At 31.4% G+C, this 19,639-nt stretch overlaps 1 protein-coding gene across 1 annotated transcript in view; it reads left to right on the top strand.

The window, feature by feature from the left end:
• The window catches only part of frmpd4 (FERM and PDZ domain containing 4), a 79,163-nt gene that overhangs the window by 38,431 nt on the left and 21,093 nt on the right, over nt 1-19,639 (top strand). Inside the window, exons 2-4 of the mRNA XM_073845157.1 lie at nt 7,487-7,646; nt 7,783-7,851; nt 10,649-10,827. Of these exons, the coding sequence (XP_073701258.1) occupies nt 7,487-7,646; nt 7,783-7,851; nt 10,649-10,827 (408 nt within the window). The remainder of the gene's footprint in view (nt 1-7,486; nt 7,647-7,782; nt 7,852-10,648; nt 10,828-19,639) is intronic.

Genomic DNA, 19,639 nt, shown 5'->3' on the forward strand with positions numbered 1-19,639 from the left:
CCTATAAATCCTAAACAAAAACTCAAAATTCACAAATCTAGGTGAGCTCATGCGACACATTGACTGTTTTTCTGTAATTTGGATCAAATAAATGCAGGTTGTGCATCTAAAAGCCTATAAATCCTAAACAAAAACTCAAAACTTCACAAATCTAGGTGAGCTCATGCGACACATTGACTGTTTTGCTGTAATTTGGATCAAATAAATGCAGGTTCTGCATCTAAAAGCCTATAAATCCTAAACAAAAACTCAAAATTCACAAATCTAGGTGAGCTAATGCGACACATTGACTGTTTTGCTGTAATTTGGATCAAATAAATGCAGGCTGTGCATCTAAAAGCCTATAAATCCTAAACAAAAACTCAAAACTTCACAAATCTAGGTGAGCTCATGCGACACATTGACTGTTTTTCTGTAATTTGGATCAAATAAATGCAGGTTGTGCATCTAAAAGCCTATAAATCCTAAACAAAAACTCAAAACTTCACAAATCTAGGTGAGCTAATGCAACACTTTGACTGTTTTTGCCGTACTTTGGATCAAATAAATGCAGGTTGTGCATCTAAAAGCCTATAAATCCTAAACAAAAACTCAAAACTTCACAAATCTAGGTGAGCTAATGCAACACTTTGACTGTTTTTGCCGTACTTTGGATCAAATAAATGCAGGTTGTGCATCTAAAAGCCTATAAATCCTAAACAAAAACTCAAAACTTCACAAATCTAGGTGAGCTAATGCGACACATTGACTGTTTTTCTGTAATTTGGATCAAATAAATGCAGGTTCTGCATCTAAAAGCCTATAAATCCTAAACAAAAACTCAAAACTTCACAAATCTAGGTGAGCTAATGCAACACTTTGACTGTTTTTGCCGTACTTTGGATCAAATAAATGCAGGTTCTGCATCTAAAAGCCTATAAATCCTAAACAAAAACTCAAAACTTCACAAATCTAGGTGAGCTCATGCGACACATTGGCTGTTTTTCTGTACTTTGGATCAAATAAATGCAGGTTCTGCATCTAAAAGCCTATAAATCCTAAACAAAAACTCAAAACTTCACAAATCTAGGTGAGCTAATGCGACACATTGGCTGTTTTGCTGTACTTTGGATCAAATAAATGCAGGTTCTGCATCTAAAAGCCTATAAATCCTAAACAAAAACTCAAAACTTCACAAATCTAGGTGAGCTCATGCGACACATTGGCTGTTTTTCTGTACTTTGGATCAAATAAATGCAGGTTGTGCATCTAAAAGCCTATAAATCCTAAACAAAAACTCAAAACTTCACAAATCTAGGTGAGCTAATGCGACACATTGACTGTTTTTCTGTAATTTGGATCAAATAAATGCAGGTTCTGCATCTAAAAGCCTATAAATCCTAAACAAAAACTCAAAACTTCACAAATCTAGGTGAGCTAATGCAACACTTTGACTGTTTTTGCCGTACTTTGGATCAAATAAATGCAGGTTCTGCATCTAAAAGCCTATAAATCCTAAACAAAAACTCAAAACTTCACAAATCTAGGTGAGCTCATGCGACACATTGGCTGTTTTTCTGTACTTTGGATCAAATAAATGCAGGTTGTGCATCTAAAAGCCTATAAATCCTAAACAAAAACTCAAAACTTCACAAATCTAGGTGAGCTAATGCAACACTTTGACTGTTTTTGCCGTACTTTGGATCAAATAAATGCAGGTTCTGCATCTAAAAGCCTATAAATCCTAAACAAAAACTCAAAACTTCACAAATCTAGGTGAGCTAATGCAACACTTTGACTGTTTTTGCCGTACTTTGGATCAAATAAATGCAGGTTCTGCATCTAAAAGCCTATAAATCCTAAACAAAAACTCAAAACTTCACAAATCTAGGTGAGCTCATGCGACACATTGGCTGTTTTTCTGTACTTTGGATCAAATAAATGCAGGTTGTGCATCTAAAAGCCTATAAATCCTAAACAAAAACTCAAAACTTCACAAATCTAGGTGAGCTCATGCGACAAATTGACTGTTTTGCTGTACTTTGGATCAAATAAATGCAGGCTGTGTATCTAAAAGCCTATAAATCCTAAACAAAAACTCAAAACTTCACAAATCTAGGTGAGCTCATGCGACAAATTGACTGTTTTGCTGTACTTTGGATCAAATAAATGCAGGCTGTGTATCTAAAAGCCTATAAATCCTAAACAAAAACTCAAAACTTCACAAATCTAGGTGAGCTAATGCGACACATTGACTGTTTTTGCTGTAATTTGGATCAAATAAATGCAGGTTGTGCATCTAAAAGCCTATAAATCCTAAACAAAAACTCAAAACTTCACAAATCTAGGTGAGCTCATGCGACACATTGACTGTTTTTCTGTAATTTGGATCAAATAAATGCAGGTTGTGCATCTAAAAGCCTATAAATCCTAAACAAAAACTCAAAAATTCACAAATCTAGGTGAGCTAATGCGACACATTGACTGTTTTTGCTGTAATTTGGATCAAATAAATGCAGGTTGTGCATCTAAAAGCCTATAAATCCTAAACAAAAACTCAAAACTTCACAAATCTAGGTGAGCTCATGCGACACATTGACTGTTTCTCTGTAATTTGGATCAAATAAATGCAGGTTGTGCATCTAAAAGCCTATAAATCCTAAACAAAAACTCAAAACTTCACAAATCTAGGTGAGCTAATGCGACACATTGACTGTTTTGCTGTAATTTGGATCAAATAAATGCAGGTTCTGCATCTAAAAGCCTATAAATCCTAAACAAAAACTCAAAACTTCACAAATCTAGGTGAGCTCATGCGACACATTGACTGTTTTTCTGTAATTTGGATCAAATAAATGCAGGTTCTGCATCTAAAAGCCTATAAATCCTAAACAAAAACTCAAAATTCACAAATCTAGGTGAGCTCATGCGACACATTGACTGTTTTTCTGTAATTTGGATCAAATAAATGCAGGTTGTGCATCTAAAAGCCTATAAATCCTAAACAAAAACTCAAAATTCACAAATCTAGGTGAGCTAATGCGACACATTGACTGTTTTGCTGTAATTTGGATCAAATAAATGCAGGCTGTGTATCTAAAAGCCTATAAATCCTAAACAAAAACTCAAAACTTCACAAATCTAGGTGAGCTAATGCAACACTTTGACTGTTTTTGCCGTACTTTGGATCAAATAAATGCAGGTTGTGCATCTAAAAGCCTATAAATCCTAAACAAAAACTCAAAACTTCACAAATCTAGGTGAGCTAATGCAACACTTTGACTGTTTTTGCCGTACTTTGGATCAAATAAATGCAGGTTGTGCATCTAAAAGCCTATAAATCCTAAACAAAAACTCAAAACTTCACAAATCTAGGTGAGCTAATGCGACACATTGACTGTTTTTCTGTAATTTGGATCAAATAAATGCAGGTTCTGCATCTAAAAGCCTATAAATCCTAAACAAAAACTCAAAACTTCACAAATCTAGGTGAGCTAATGCAACACTTTGACTGTTTTTGCCGTACTTTGGATCAAATAAATGCAGGTTCTGCATCTAAAAGCCTATAAATCCTAAACAAAAACTCAAAACTTCACAAATCTAGGTGAGCTCATGCGACACATTGGCTGTTTTTCTGTACTTTGGATCAAATAAATGCAGGTTGTGCATCTAAAAGCCTATAAATCCTAAACAAAAACTCAAAACTTCACAAATCTAGGTGAGCTAATGCGACACATTGACTGTTTTTCTGTAATTTGGATCAAATAAATGCAGGTTCTGCATCTAAAAGCCTATAAATCCTAAACAAAAACTCAAAACTTCACAAATCTAGGTGAGCTAATGCAACACTTTGACTGTTTTTGCCGTACTTTGGATCAAATAAATGCAGGTTCTGCATCTAAAAGCCTATAAATCCTAAACAAAAACTCAAAACTTCACAAATCTAGGTGAGCTCATGCGACACATTGGCTGTTTTTCTGTACTTTGGATCAAATAAATGCAGGTTGTGCATCTAAAAGCCTATAAATCCTAAACAAAAACTCAAAACTTCACAAATCTAGGTGAGCTCATGCGACAAATTGACTGTTTTGCTGTACTTTGGATCAAATAAATGCAGGCTGTGTATCTAAAAGCCTATAAATCCTAAACAAAAACTCAAAACTTCACAAATCTAGGTGAGCTCATGCGACACATTGACTGTTTTTCTGTAATTTGGATCAAATAAATGCAGGTTTTGCATCTAAAAGCCTATAAATCCTAAACAAAAACTCAAAACTTCACAAATCTAGGTGAGCTAATGCGACACATTGACTGTTTCTCTGTAATTTGGATCAAATAAATGCAGGTTGTGCATCTAAAAGCCTATAAATCCTAAACAAAAACTCAAAATTCACAAATCTAGGTGAGCTCATGCGACACATTGACTGTTTCTCTGTAATTTGGATCAAATAAATGCAGGTTGTGCATCTAAAAGCCTATAAATCCTAAACAAAAACTCAAAATTCACAAATCTAGGTGAGCTCATGCGACACATTGACTGTTTCTCTGTAATTTGGATCAAATAAATGCAGGTTGTGCATCTAAAAGCCTATAAATCCTAAACAAAAACTCAAAATTCACAAATCTAGGTGAGCTAATGCGACACATTGACTGTTTCTCTGTAATTTAGATCAAATAAATGCAGGTTGTGCATCTAAAAGCCTATAAATCCTAAACAAAAACTCAAAATTCACAAATCTAGGTGAGCTCATGCGACATATTGAGTGTTTTTGCTGTAATTTGGATCAAATAAATGCAGGTTGTGCATCTAAAAGCCTATAAATCCTAAACAAAAACTCAAAATTCACAAATCTAGGTGAGCTCATGTGACACATTGACTGTTTTGCTGTAATTTGGATCAAATAAATGCAGGCTTAGTGAGCAGAAGAGGCTTCTTTAAAAAAAAACATGAAAAATCTTGCTGTTCAAAAACTTTTGACTGGTAGTGTAATTAAATTGCAAATAATAAAATATAGTAAAACCTATAGTTTGAGGCATGATTTCATAATCAAGAGGTTAATATTAACAATACTAATACTAAATGATGCTACCTGCCAGTACAGTCCTGCCAGATGTTTTTTATTACGCAACACATGTTGTTAATGATTTGTGAAAATCACTAATTTGTTGTCTTCAAACATGTCATCTGATCTAACTCGGTCTGAGACTCCCGGCTAAATTTGCTTCAGTGATCATTCCCAGAAAGCCCTACAAGGGAAAGAGGAGTAAAAGGAAAACCAACAAAACACGAGTGCCTGCCAGAGCCTGGGTTCGATTTCTCAAGTCGAAGGAGATCAGGATGATCAGCGCTGCCAGAACGTTTGAGAGGCCAAGAATTCTCCAGTGCTTGTCACTGCATGTTCACAGAAACGTGGGCTTATTCTGAAGGAATATAGAGACACTGTGTGTGTCCAAACATCACAAACATCACAATCTAAAGCCAGTGGAGCACAAGAGATGAACTCCCATTCATTCTCTATAGAGAAATCAGACATGAGCTTAGAGGCTGCTATAGAAAACACAAGCTTGTGATTTTCAGTTTTAGTTTTTGAGAAATCATGTTCGTTTACCAAATACAGAACTATGCACAGTCTTGAAATGAGATGCAGCAATGAGAAACATTCACAAAATACTCAAACGTTACCTATTAAAAGTTGGGAATAATAGTCGTCTGCTCACCAAGGCTGCATTTATTTGGTCAAAACATTTCAGAAAAAATGTGAAATATTTTTACAATTTAAAATAACTGCTTTCTGTGTCAAGATATTGTAAAGTGTAATTTATTTCTGTGATCAAAGTTGACTTTTTAGCATCATTACTCCAGTCTTCAGTGTCACATGATTCTTCAGAATTCATTCAAAGCCTATAAATCCTAAACAAAAACTCAAAACATCATGAAACTGGTTGAGCATATGCAACAGATTATTCTGAACAAGCATGCAAAATTTAATGGAAATCCGACCATAGGTGGCGCTATAAGTCATAAATGTTAAAAATCATCATATTTCTTTGGTAAATTACCTGTATTTGCCATAAATGTTTTTTTTTTTTTTTTTTTTTATAACTGATGTCTTTTTCCTTTATGTGCTTAAATGCCTTAAGTGCTTGCAACTATATTGATGCTTAATATTTTTGTTAAACGGTTTCGGTTCAAAAGTTTTAGTTGTTTATTTGAAACAAAAGTCTTTTGCACCATTATAAATGTCTTTGCTGTCACTTCTCATCTGTTCAATATAATGCATCAATGCTGGATAAAAAGTGTTTTTTGTTTTAGTTTTTTAAATCAGAAGTTCCTGAAATGTTTGCATGATAATTTTAAACTTTGAATAATCAGAAATGTTTCTCGAACAGTAAATCAGCATATTAGAATGATTTCTGAAGGATCATGTGACACAGAAGACTGGAGTAAAGATGCTAAAATTCAGCTTTGATCACAAAAAATTAATTACATTTTAACGGATATTCAAATAAGGAATGGTTAGTTTAAATTATAAAAATATTTAACATTTTTGCAGTATTTTTAAACAAATTATTGCAGCCTTGTTGAGCAAAATCATTGATTTTAGGTGTTAACACAATATATTTTTCCTTATGTGCTAAATGCCTTAAGTGCTTGAACCCCGGTTTTTTTATAATCTTGTTAAACAGTTTTAGTTTTTTTTAAACAAAAATCTTTAACACCACTATAAATACTTTTGCTGTCACTTTTGATTCATTTAATGCTGGATAAAAGTATTTTTCTTTATTTTTTTGTTCTATTTTTTAAATCGTAAATATAATATAATATAATAAAATAAAAACAAACTAAAATAACATGAATAAATATGTGACAAAAATCATGCAGCAAAGACTAAAATAAAGTCTAATTCAAAATATTACTAAAATAATAATAATAATAATAATTCCCTAAACTAAAATAAATGTTACCTGAAATTAAATGCAATATTTGCAAAATTATTTTTGTTTTCATTTAGTTTGTCTTATTCTAAAATAACTAAAACTGAATAGATAAATTAATAAATATGTTAAATCAAATTTTAAATAAAATCCAAATAAAGAAATGACTTAAATAAAAGCATGACAAAAAGGCAGCAAAAACAAAAAGTACTGTTCTAAAATAACTAAAACTGAAAAAAATAGGCATATTTAAGAAAAACACTGAAGCATGACAAATAATGATACTGAAAATTCATTCAAAGAAATTCATGAAAATTACATTTTAACATATATTCACATAAAGAACAGTTAGTTCAAATTGTAAAAATATTTACAATTTTTACAGTATTTAAAAACTAAAATTAAAGCAGCCTTGTTGAGCAAACGAGACTTACTTCTTATTCAATATTAAAAAATCTTAATTATTCCAAACGCTTTTTTTTTTGCAGTGTATATTTGTATATATTGTAATATTTAGTTGATGCTTCCGCTTTATTAAAGAGTTTCTCTTTCTATGTGTCTCTTTTGACAGGGAAATTTCACCTGTAAGAAAACAGCGGGTCATAATTTCCACATGCAGTCGGTTTCCATTCAGAGTCTGTCGGAGCTGGAGAGAGTCCGGCTGCAGGAAGTGGCTCTGGTCAGGCTGATGAAAGACTTCGATTTGGGATGCCAGATCACCATCCCGAAAGGTAAACACAGTCGCTCACACGTTTAACACAAAAACTAAACAGACCTCCTAAAGTGTCACTTGTTTGATTGTGATGAAGTTTTGTCACTGATTACTGTTCTGTTTCTGATGTTTTGTATGCAACATGTCTTTTCCAGATGGCCAGAAGCGGAAAAAGTCACTCAGAAGGAAGCTGGATTCTTTATCGAAAGAAAAGAGAGACAAAGGTGTGTGTTTGGTTTTTAGATGTTTGTTTAAACCATTATACACATACAGAAGTTAAAAATGCATGTTGACAGCTAACTTCATGTGTCTGCTTTTGTCTGACAAATTAAACATTGTCTTGAGGGGATGTAGAAATGATGCTTTATGCTGTGAAAAACTATTATTAAATATCTTATATATCTTATATATTATTTTTTATAACTAAAGGATTATCTTTTTAAAATTTGGCCCCCCAAAAAAAAGAAATCACAATATGGTATTATTTATTTATTTATTTTTACATGCATATTTTATCCCCCTTATTTCTTTATGATCTAGCAGTAATGCAAAGACCTTTCAAAATAAGAGTCCTGCTTTATTTCAGGCATGTTTGAAATAAAAGTCATACTAGTGTCAAAACAATAACCATTTTATTGCATTATTATATCAACAAAATCCTAGAACAGTCTGTTGATGTATTTTGATTGTGTTGATTATTGTTTCCGATTTAAATGTGCGTATAAAATAAAACCTGTAGATCTTAAATAAAATGCCAATTTGATTTCAAAAAGATAGATAAACTAAATCTAAAATAAATGTTACCAGTAATTTTAAAATATATATATTTCAGCTAGCATCCAAGGCAAATTTTTCACATTTTGATTTAGTTTGCCTTGTTCTAAAATAACTACAACTATATTATAGAGTAAAAAAAGATTAAAAATAAAATAAAATAAATGCACAACGAAAATCACGCAGCAAAGACAAAAATAAAGTCTAATTCTAAATATTACTAAAAGCTAAACTACAACTGAATGAATAAAGAAAAAAATAAATAATTAAAATTTATATAAAAATAAAATATATATAAAATAATAAAGTCTAAAATACAATAAATAAATGCATGAGAAAAATCTAAATTTACTAAAAACTACATTTTCCCTAAACTAAAATAAATGTTACCTGAAATTAAATACAATGTTTTAAAAATTGTTTTAATTTAGTTTGACTTATTCTAAAATAACTAAAACTGAACGAATAAATAAATGAATATAAATAAATAAATTAACATATTTAAAATAAAATTATATATATATATATATATATATATATATATATATATATATATATATATTTATATTTATATTTATATTTATATATATATATATATATAAATTGAAAGAATAAAATAAATAAATAAATAAATAAATGACAAAAAATCAACAGCAAAGACAATAAAGTGGAATTCAAAATATTACTAAAAACTATATTTTCCCTAAACTAAAATAAATGTTACCTGAAATTAATTAAATATTTACAAGATTATTTTCATTTAGTTTGAATTATTCCAAAATAACAAAAACTGAATAAATAAATACATGAATGAATAAAAAATTATATTATATATATATATATATATATATATATATATATATATATATATATAGAGAGAGAGAGAGAGAGAGAGAGAGAGAGAGAGAGAGGTCATTTTTTATTTATTCATGTATTTATTTATTTATTTATTAAGTTTTAGTTATTTTGGAATAAGTCAAACTAAATGAATATAATTTTGTAAATATTTATTTGCAAAATATGTAATATATAAAAACAAAAATAAAGTCTAATTCAAAATATTAGTAAAAAAATCTCTAAACTAAAATAAATGTTGAAATTAAATAAAATATTTTTTATGTTTTATTTCAGCTTCTTTTCAAGGCAACTTTTCACATTTCACATTTTCATTTAGTTTGACGTGTTCTAAAATAACTAAAACTGAAAAAATAGGCATATTTGACAAAAAAAAAATTACTCAAAATATTAGAAATTTATCTCAATGATTGAACAAAACAAAATAACACTCAGTGATAGATGAATAAATCAATAGTTATTTGACCTATTTTAAGAATATAAGCACTGTGTGATCAATAATAAACCATTTTACATTTATGCTTTTAGCATATGATTTAATCCAAAGCAAATTACAATAAAAGAGCATAAGTGATTCCTCGCAGTATTCATATTTATTTTTTAAATTGAATGCTAAATAAATATTACAAACAGATGTTCGTTTCTGCACTTCTCACTTGCTAGCATGTCCTATATGTGACCCTGGACCACAAAACCAGTCATAAGGTTAAATTTGACAAAACTGAGATTTATGCATCATATGAAAGCTCAATAAATAAGCTTTCTATTGATGTATGGTTTGTTAGGATAGGACAATATTTGACTGAGATGCATCTATTTGAAATCAGAAATCTGAGGATGCAAAAAAATCAAAAAGACTGAGAAAATCACCTTTAAAGTTGTCCAAATTAAGTTCTTAACAATGCATATTACTAATCAAAAATTACATTTTGATATGTTTACAGTAGGAATTTTACAAATAATCTTCATGGAACATGAACTTTACTTAATTTCTTAATGATTTTTGGCATAAAAGAAAAATCAATAATTTTGACCCATACAATGTATTTTTGGCTATTGCTACAAATATACCCCAGCGACTTAAGACTGGTTTTGTGGTCCAGGGTCACATATATCATTATTCGCTTCAGTGGAGGAACATCTGACCGTCTGAACACGAGTCACATGATCAATGACACTCATTTACTCACGTTTGATTGGTCACATAGAAAATGCACAGAAATCTGCTTTTGCAGTGTCTTTGTATTTAGATCCTAAAACATCATTGATATGTTTAAACAAAGAGCAAAATGATACTTTGAGTGAACTCCTACAGCTTCACTATCATGATGATATATATGTGTTTGAGGCAGAATGCAGTGTTTCTGCAGTGATCCGCTCCTCCCTGCGCAGTAATGTGTGCTGGAATGCAGACGCTCCCGCTGCGCTCCGACGGCCCCCGAGAAATAACAACAACAATCCGAGACGCTCCGCACTCGCTCCCATTATTTGTGTTGCGGATCAGAGCTCTGACGACTCACGCCGGACGCATTCATTTCACATTGACGTTAAACACTTCTGTGTTTGAAGATGTGAGATCTTCGGTGTAGAATGTCAAAATACAGAAATGTTTGTATGTGCCATGTTTTAGTATATTATATATTAAGCAATATCAAATAAGCAGGAGCGTCTGTGTGATATTGCTTAATAAATTTTTTTTTTTTTTTTTTTTTGAGAAACAAACATTGGAGAAATTAAAACCATGAGAAATTAATTGCTTGAATTTTTATTCTGTTTGATTTGTTTATGATTTAAGTCCCCCTGGGATTTTAAGTTAACATTTCAATTATTTATCAGCACAGAAAATTAAGGCAAAATTTTAAAAAAGGGGGGAAAAAAAAAGCATTTTATTTTATTTATTTTAGTTTGTTTTGAAATAAAGCCAAAATATTTTATTTTAAAGTAATTTTTACCTGCATTTTTATTGTTTTAAATTAAGCGAAAATATTTTATTTTATTTCATTTTAAGTATATTTCACATGAAGTCCCCTGGAATTTTAAGTTAACATTTCAATTATTTATCAACGCAGAAAATTAAGTCAAAATTTTAAAAAAGGGGGAAAAAAAGCATTTTATTTTATTTATTTTTGTTTGTTTTGAAATGAAGCCAAAATATTTTATTTTAAAGTAATTTTTACCTACATTTTTATTGTTTTAAATGAAGTGAAAATATTTTATTTTATTTCATTTTAAGTATATTTCACATGAAGTCCCCTGGAATTTTAAGTTAACATTTCAATAATTTATCAGCACAGAAAATTAAGGCAAAATTTTAAAAAAGGGGGAAAAAAAGCATTTTATTTTATTTATTTTTGTTTGTTTTGAAATAAAGCCAAAATATTTAATTTTAAAGTAATTTTTACCTGCATTTTTATTGTTTTAAATTAGGCGAAAATATTTTATTTTATTTCATTTTAAGTATATTTCACATGAAGTCCCCTGGAATTTTAAGTTAACATTTCAATTATTTATCAACGCAGAAAATTAAGGCAAAATTTAAAAAAAGGGGGGAAAAAAGCATTTTATTAGGGCCCGAGCCCAAAAGGGCGAAGGCCCTATTGTTCTTCTAAGGATTCTTATTTGTTTTTTTTTTTTTTTTTTTCAACCGTTGGGGCACTTTTGGGGGCCTTAACATACTCAAAAACTCTTGAAAATTTGCACACACGTCGGAATCTGCCGTCGTCCGGACGCCACAGAGGCTGGGACCCGGGCGTGGTTCAGGGCCTCTACAGCGCCCCCTGGAACACAGTTTGAAAACTTGATGTACTGCGCACACATACTTGCGCGTATTGATATGAAACTCGGTACACATATAGAACTCATCGAGCTGAACAACTTTTGTACTCTATGTGAGATATTTAGGGCTGTTTAAAAAGCGCATGCTCTGGAATTTAACGTACTCCTCCCAGGAATTCCATGGGATTGTCACCAAACTCGGTCAGCATGATCTCAAGACATTGGGGACGCTAAATTGCGAGGAGATTTTTGATATCTCGAACGGTTTGGCCGTGGCAAGGCGACAAAGTTATGGCGAGAAATGAGAAACAGGAAGTGTCTAATAACTGTTGGACACATTGCCTGATTCTGATGAAACTTCACCAGTTTGTTCGTTGTATGATGCCGATTCCATAAATGTGACTATTATGAGTCAAAGTTATAGCGCCACCAACTGGCAGCAGGAAACGTGTCATTTTCAAAATGCTTTGAAATCAGCCTCTTAATTTTACTCGATTTTCTTTAAACTTCATCAAAATCATGTCAAAACACGGCCGATAAGAATATGTAAAGGGGTCGATGATAAATCAAATGCTGTTGCCATGGCAACGTGTCAAACTTTAAAATTAGATTCCTGTCTTTTCGAGGCAGATAACATGCTTAGAATTTCATGAAACTCAACACACACATCAATATTAATGATAGTTAGACACTGGCAAAAGGTCATAAATGGGCGTGGAGCAGGCACTCTATAGCGCCATCTTTTGACAAAAGTTGGGGGGTTAGTTTTTCCTACAGTCACCAAACTCTGTACGTATATTGTTCTCATCAATCTGGACAACTTTCTAAATCAAACTCATTAGCTAAGACCAACAGGAAGCCGGCTATTTTTATTTGAATGTGGATTTTTGGAAAAATCAGGCTGTAAGCAAATTCGCACTCCTTTTAAGAACAACAAGGTATTCACACCAAACTTTTTTAACATGAAGAGAAGATTCTGAAAATGTTAAATTGCGAGCGGATTTGGGATATCTTGAACGGTGTTGACGTGGTGATTTTTTAAAGATGTAGTAAAAAACATAACCGTAATTTTTTAATATCTTTAAAGTGCAGCATCCAAACTCTTTAAAACTTTTTTCACACAGAGATCTTATCATTCTGAGCAAGTGGTGTAAATATCAATTTTATACAAGCTTCTATGAATTAAAGAAAATTAAAAAAAGAAATTAGAAATCTGCTGTCACTCTGCCTGTGCCTGTCTGTGTTCAGTCACCATTGAGTCACTGAAGAGTGACTGAAGGGGGGAGGGGTGTAAGGGAGAGAGACCAGTGGAACATGCTGTTTTGCTTAAGACCATCTTTGAGGAAGATGCACATTGCTGTAGCGTAATCGACATAAATATGTCTGATATTTTGAGAAAATATAAAGGGTCATTAAATCTTTCATTGTTTGTATTTTGCAGTTGTTGTTTTTTATTTATTTTTACTGAACTGTACCATGAACTTGTCCTATTCAGTCACATAGCAAAAGATTAAGAAAAATACAACTTTTAAGCATGAGTGATTTATCTTCATTGTAGACAATATTTTCATTGTGTTATTTATTGAATATAAAATAATAATTAAAAATTTCAAGACAAACTTTGACAACAAAACAAACTTTGCTGTTATCTGTTCAAAACATCCGAAAACCATCATTTGAAGATCAGTTTTATATATATATCGCCCCATTAAAACACTCAACTTGATTTTTAAAGATATTTTGAAAGAATTAAGCGTTTATAGAGCACTTTATTGTGTATTGCTGTACACCCACATGAACTGTGTTCATGTTCATGTTAATTCACAGTACATAAACTAAAAGATACTAATTTACCTTTAAACAATATATGAATACTTTTTTTTAGCTTAATATTAATTAACATTAATAAATGCTATTTAATTATTGTTCACGTTAACTAATATAGTTAATGTTAACAAATGAAACTGGATGGCAACATTTTATATATTGTGTGTATGTGTCTCTGTGTTGATTTTAAAGTGTAACCCTTTCAATTCAGTAAACTTAAAATCCAAACTAGCAGAGGGTTACTGTGAATGCATTTGCCAACTGTGCACCGTTTTCCTAATTGATTCTTAGTTATGTAGCGCTTAAGAGTGATGTCTTATAACAGGAGTCACCGGCAAAGCAATATCCACATACAAATTGTACAGATAGGTAACGATTTAAGCAGAAGTGGTGAATGTAATGCAAGCACTAATAACATTTTGTTATCATCATGAATTACATGTTCTTATCATCATCATCAGAATATAGGGAAAATGTTCACATTTGGTTCACAGTTGGCATTATCTGAAGTCCTTGCAGGGGATTAGGTTTATAGCAAACTCCTCCTAGACATTTAATGAAATCAACATTATATTTGGTCAGTCTGATCTTGAGGCCTTAGAGATGTTAAATTGTGAAGATCTTGAGTTTCAGTAAAGGGCATGTCCGTGGCGGCCTGACAAAGTTTGATGTTTCGCCATGGACATAGGTGTAATAACTCAGCCATAAAATGTCTGATCTGCCTCAAACTTCAGAGGTTTGGTAAGAGTCCTGGCCTGAAGACACCTAAAGGCCAATATTCAGATATTATCATAGCGCCACCTGTTGACACCAGGATATATCATATCTTTCACTAACTCAAACATACCAAGGTCAATCTGCACCAAGCTTCATATGTTTGATAATAGTGCTGGCCTGAACACATCTACATGCCAATAATCAGTTATAGGCATAGCGCCACCAGCTGCCAATGGGAAGTTTGGCACATTTTGGACTTATGACATATTTCTCATATATTTACTGTATTAAAAGCATACTGCCCACCGTTTGCTGTTTTCCTAAAGCCACTGGTCGGCGTTGAGCCCGGGTGCGAGGGCCCGTTCATCGCTGCTTGCAGCTTTAATTTGTTTGTTTTTTTATTTTTTTTCAACCGTTGGGGCACTTTTGGGGGCCTTAACATACTCAAAAACTCTTGAAAATTTGCACACACGTTGGAATCTGCCGTCGTCCGGACGCCACAGAGGCTGGGACCCGGGCGTGGTTCAGGGCCTCTACAGCGCCCCCTGGAACACAGTTTGAAAACTCGATGTACTGCGCACACATACTTGCACGTATTGATATGAAACTCGGTACACATATAGAACTCATCGAGCTGAACAACTTTTGTACTCTATGTCATAGGCTCCACGCAACAAGAAGTGAGATATTTAGGGCTGTTTAAAAAGCGCATGCTCTGGAATTTAACGTACTCCTCCCAGGGTTTCCATAGGATTGTCACCAAACTCGGTCAGCATGATCTCATGACATTGGGGATGCTAAATTGCGAGGGGATTTTTGATATCTCGAACGGTTTGGCCGTGGCAAGGCGACAAAGTTATGGCGAGAAATGAGAAACAGGAAGTGTCTAATAACTGTTGCACACATTGCCTGATTCTGATGAAACTTCACCAGTTTGTTCGTTGTATGATGCCGATTCCATAAATGTGACTATTATGAGTCAAAGTTATAGCGCCACCAACTGGGAGCAGGAAGTGTGTCATTTTCAAAATGCTTTAAAATTAGCCTCTTAATTTTACTCGATTTTCTTTAAACTTCATCAAAATCATGTCAAAACACGGCCGATAAGAATATGTAAAGGGGTCGAAGATAAATCGAATGCTGTTGCCATGGCAACGTGTCAAACTTTAAAATTAGATTCTTGTCTTTTCGAGGCAGATAACATGCTTAGAATTTCATGAAACTCAACAAACACATCAATATTAAGGATAGTTAGACACTGGCCAAAGGTCATAAATGGGCGTGGAGCAGGCACTCTATAGCGCCATCTTTTGACAAAAGTTGGGGGGTTAGTTTTTCCTACAGTCACCAAACTCTGTACATATATTGTTCTCATCAATCTGGACAACTTTCTAAATCAAACTCATTAGCTAAGACCAACAGGAAGCCGGCTATTTTGATTTGAATGTGGATTTTTGGAAAAAATCAGGCTGTAAACAAATTCACACTACTTCTAAGAACAACAAGCTTTTCACACCAAACTTTTTTAACATGAAGAGAAGATTCTGAAGATGTTAAATTGCGAGCGGATTTGGGATATCTTGAACGGTGTTGACGTGGTGATTTTTTAAAGATATAGTAAAAAAGATGAGCGTAGTTTTTTTATATCTTTAAAGTGCAGCATCCAAACTCTTTAAAACTTTTTTCACACAGAGATCTTATCATTCTGAGCAAGTGCTGTTAATATAAATTTTATACAAGCTTCTATGAATTAAAGAAAATTAAAAAAATAAATCAGAAACCTGCTGTCACTCAGCAGGCTGAATGTCATTATGTGTGTGTGTTCAGTCACCACAGAATGACAGTCTGAGTGAGAGAGTGCAGGGGGGAGGGGTGAAAGGGAGATAGAGAGAGTGAAACTGTTTTGCAATAGACCATCTTTGAGGAAGAAATACACACACACATATATACACTTTTTAGCATGAGCAATTTATCTTCATTGATAGACATTTATTTTCATTGTTAATTCAAATTTTATATTCAATAAATAAAACTATTTCAAGACAAACTTTGACAACAAAACAAACTTTGCTTTTATCTGTTCAAAACATCTGAAAATTGTACCATTTTAAGATGAGTTATATATATATATCGCCCCATTACAATACCCAACTTGATTTTTAAAGATATTTTGAAAGAATGAAGCGTTTATTGAGCACTTTATTGTGTATTGCTGTACACCCACATGAACTGTGTTCATGTTCATGTTAATTCACAGTACATAAACTAATGTTAAAAGATACTAATTTACCTTTAAACAATATATGAGTACTTTTTTAGGTTAATATTAATTAACATTAATAAATGCTATTTAATTATTGTTCATGTTAACAATGTTAACAAATGAAACTGGATGGTAAAATTGTATATTTAGTGTGTATGTGTCTGTGTGTTGATTTTAAAGTTTAACTCTTTCAATTCTGTAAACTTTAAATCCAAACTGGCTGAGGGTTACTGTGAATGCATGTGCCAACTGGGCACCGTTTTCCTAATTGATTCTTAGTTATGTAGCGCTTAAGAGTGATGTCTTATAACAGGAGTCACCAGCAAAGCAATGTCCACACACAAATTGTACAGATAGGTAACGATGACATTTAAGCAGAAATGGTGGGCGTAAAGCAAGCAATAATAACATTTTGTTATCATCATGAATCATGTTCTTATCATCATCATCAGAATAAAGGAAAAATTTTGCATATTGGTTCACAGTTGGCATTATCTGAAGTCCTTGCAGGGGTTTAGGTTTATAGCAAACTCCTCCTATAAATTTAATGATATCAACATTATATTTGGTCAGTCTGATCTAGAGGCCTTAGAGATGTTAAATTGTTAAGATCTTGAGTAAAAGGGCGTGTCCGTGGCTGCCTGACAAAGTTTGTTGTTTCGCCATGGACATAAAAGTTGTTATAATTCAGCCATAAAATGTCCGATCTGCCTCAAAATTCACAGGTTTGGTAAGAGTCCTGGCCTGAAGACACCTAAAGACCAATATTCAGATATTATCATAGCGCCACCTGTTGGCAGTAGGATATATCATATCTTTCACTAACTCAAACATACCAAAATCAATTTGCACCAAACTTCATATGTTTGATAATAGTGCTGGCCTGAACACATCTACATGCCAATAATCAGTTACAGGCATAGCGCCACCAGCTGGCAGCGGCAAGTTTGGCACATTTAAATGACTTATGACATATTTCTCCTACATTTACTGTATTAAAAGCATACTGCCCACCGTTTGCTGTTTTCCTAAAGCCACCGGTCGGCGGTGAGCCCGGGTGCGAGGGCCCGTTCATCGCTGCTCGCAGCTTTAATTTTATTTATTTTTGTTTGTTTTGAAATAAAGCCAAAATATTTTATTTTAAAGTGATTTTTACCTTCCTTTTTTTTGTTTTAAATTAAGCGAAAATATTTTATTTTATTTCATTTTAAGTATATTTCACATGAAGTCCCCTGGAATTTTAAGTTAACATTTCAATTATTTATCAACGCAGAAAATTAAGGCAAAATTTTAAAAAAGGGGGGAAAAAAAGCATTTTATTTTATTTATTTTTGTTTGTTTTGAAATAAAGCCAAAATATTTAATTTTAAAGTAATTTTTACCTGCATTTTTATTGTTTTAAATTAAGTGAAAATATTTTATTTTATTTCATTTTAAATATATTTCACATGAAGTCCCCTGGAATTTTAAGTTAACATTTCAATTATTTATCAACGCAGAAAATTAAGGCAAAATTTTAAAAAAGGAAAAAAAAAAAAAAGCATTTTATTTTATTTATTTTAGTTTGTTTTGAATTAAAGCCAAAATATTTTATTTTAAAGTAATTTTTACCTGCATTTTTATTGTTTTAAATTAAGCGAAAATATTTTATTTTATTTCATTTTAAGTATATTTCACATGAAGTCCCCTGGAATTTTAAGTTAACATTTCAATTATTTATCAACGCAGAAAATTAAGGCAAAATTTAAAAAAAGGGGGGGGGGGGGAAGCATTTTATTTTATTTATTTTTGGTTGTTTTGAAATAAAGCCAAAATATTTTATTTTAAAGTAATTTTTACCTACATTTTTATTGTTTTAAATTAAGTGAAAATATTTTATTTTATTTCATTTTAAATATATTTCACATGAAGTCCCCTGGAATTTTAAGTTAACATTTCAATTATTTATCAGCACAGAAAAATAAGGCAAATTTAAAAAAAGGGGGGGGGAAAGCATTTTATTTTATTTTATTTTTGGTTGTTTTGAAATAAAGCCAAAATATTTTATTTTAAAGTAATTTTTACCTACATTTTATTGTTTTAAATTAAGTGAAATATTTTATTTTATTTCATTTTAAATATATTTCACATGAAGTCCCCTGGAATTTTAAGTTAACATTTCAATTATTTATCAGCACAGAAAATTAAGGCAAAATTTAAAAAAAGGGGGGGGGAAGCATTTTATTTTATTTATTTTTGTTTGTTTGAAATAAAGCCAAAATATTATTTTAAAGTAATTTTTACCTGCATTTTTATTGTTTTAAATTAAGCAAAAATATTTTATTTTATTTCATTTTAAGTATATTTCACATGAAGTCCCCTGGAATTTTAAGTTAACATTTCAATTATTTAACAACACAGAAAAAAGAAAAGAAAATACCTTTATTTCATTTATTCAATTTCGATTTATTTAATGATTTAGTTTTATTTTAGTTTTTTTAATGAAGCCAAAATGATTTCATTTTATTTTATTTATTTTTATTAATGCAAAATTTAAATACATTAAATCATTTTGACACAATAATAACTTAATAATCAATAATAATCATTAAAATGTTTTTTTTGACAATAATAAATTAATATTCATTAATGATCATCATTGAAACGTTTTTTGACAATAATACATTAATAATCAATAATAATAATCTTTTTGACACAATAATACATTTAATGATTGTTATTGATTGTCAATATATATATATTATATATATATATAATATATATATAATATATTTATTTATTTTTTAAAATGAAGCTAAAAT

This window comes from Garra rufa, chromosome 8 (genome assembly GCF_049309525.1).
Source record: "Garra rufa chromosome 8, GarRuf1.0, whole genome shotgun sequence".
NCBI classification, from domain to species: domain Eukaryota; kingdom Metazoa; phylum Chordata; class Actinopteri; order Cypriniformes; family Cyprinidae; genus Garra; species Garra rufa.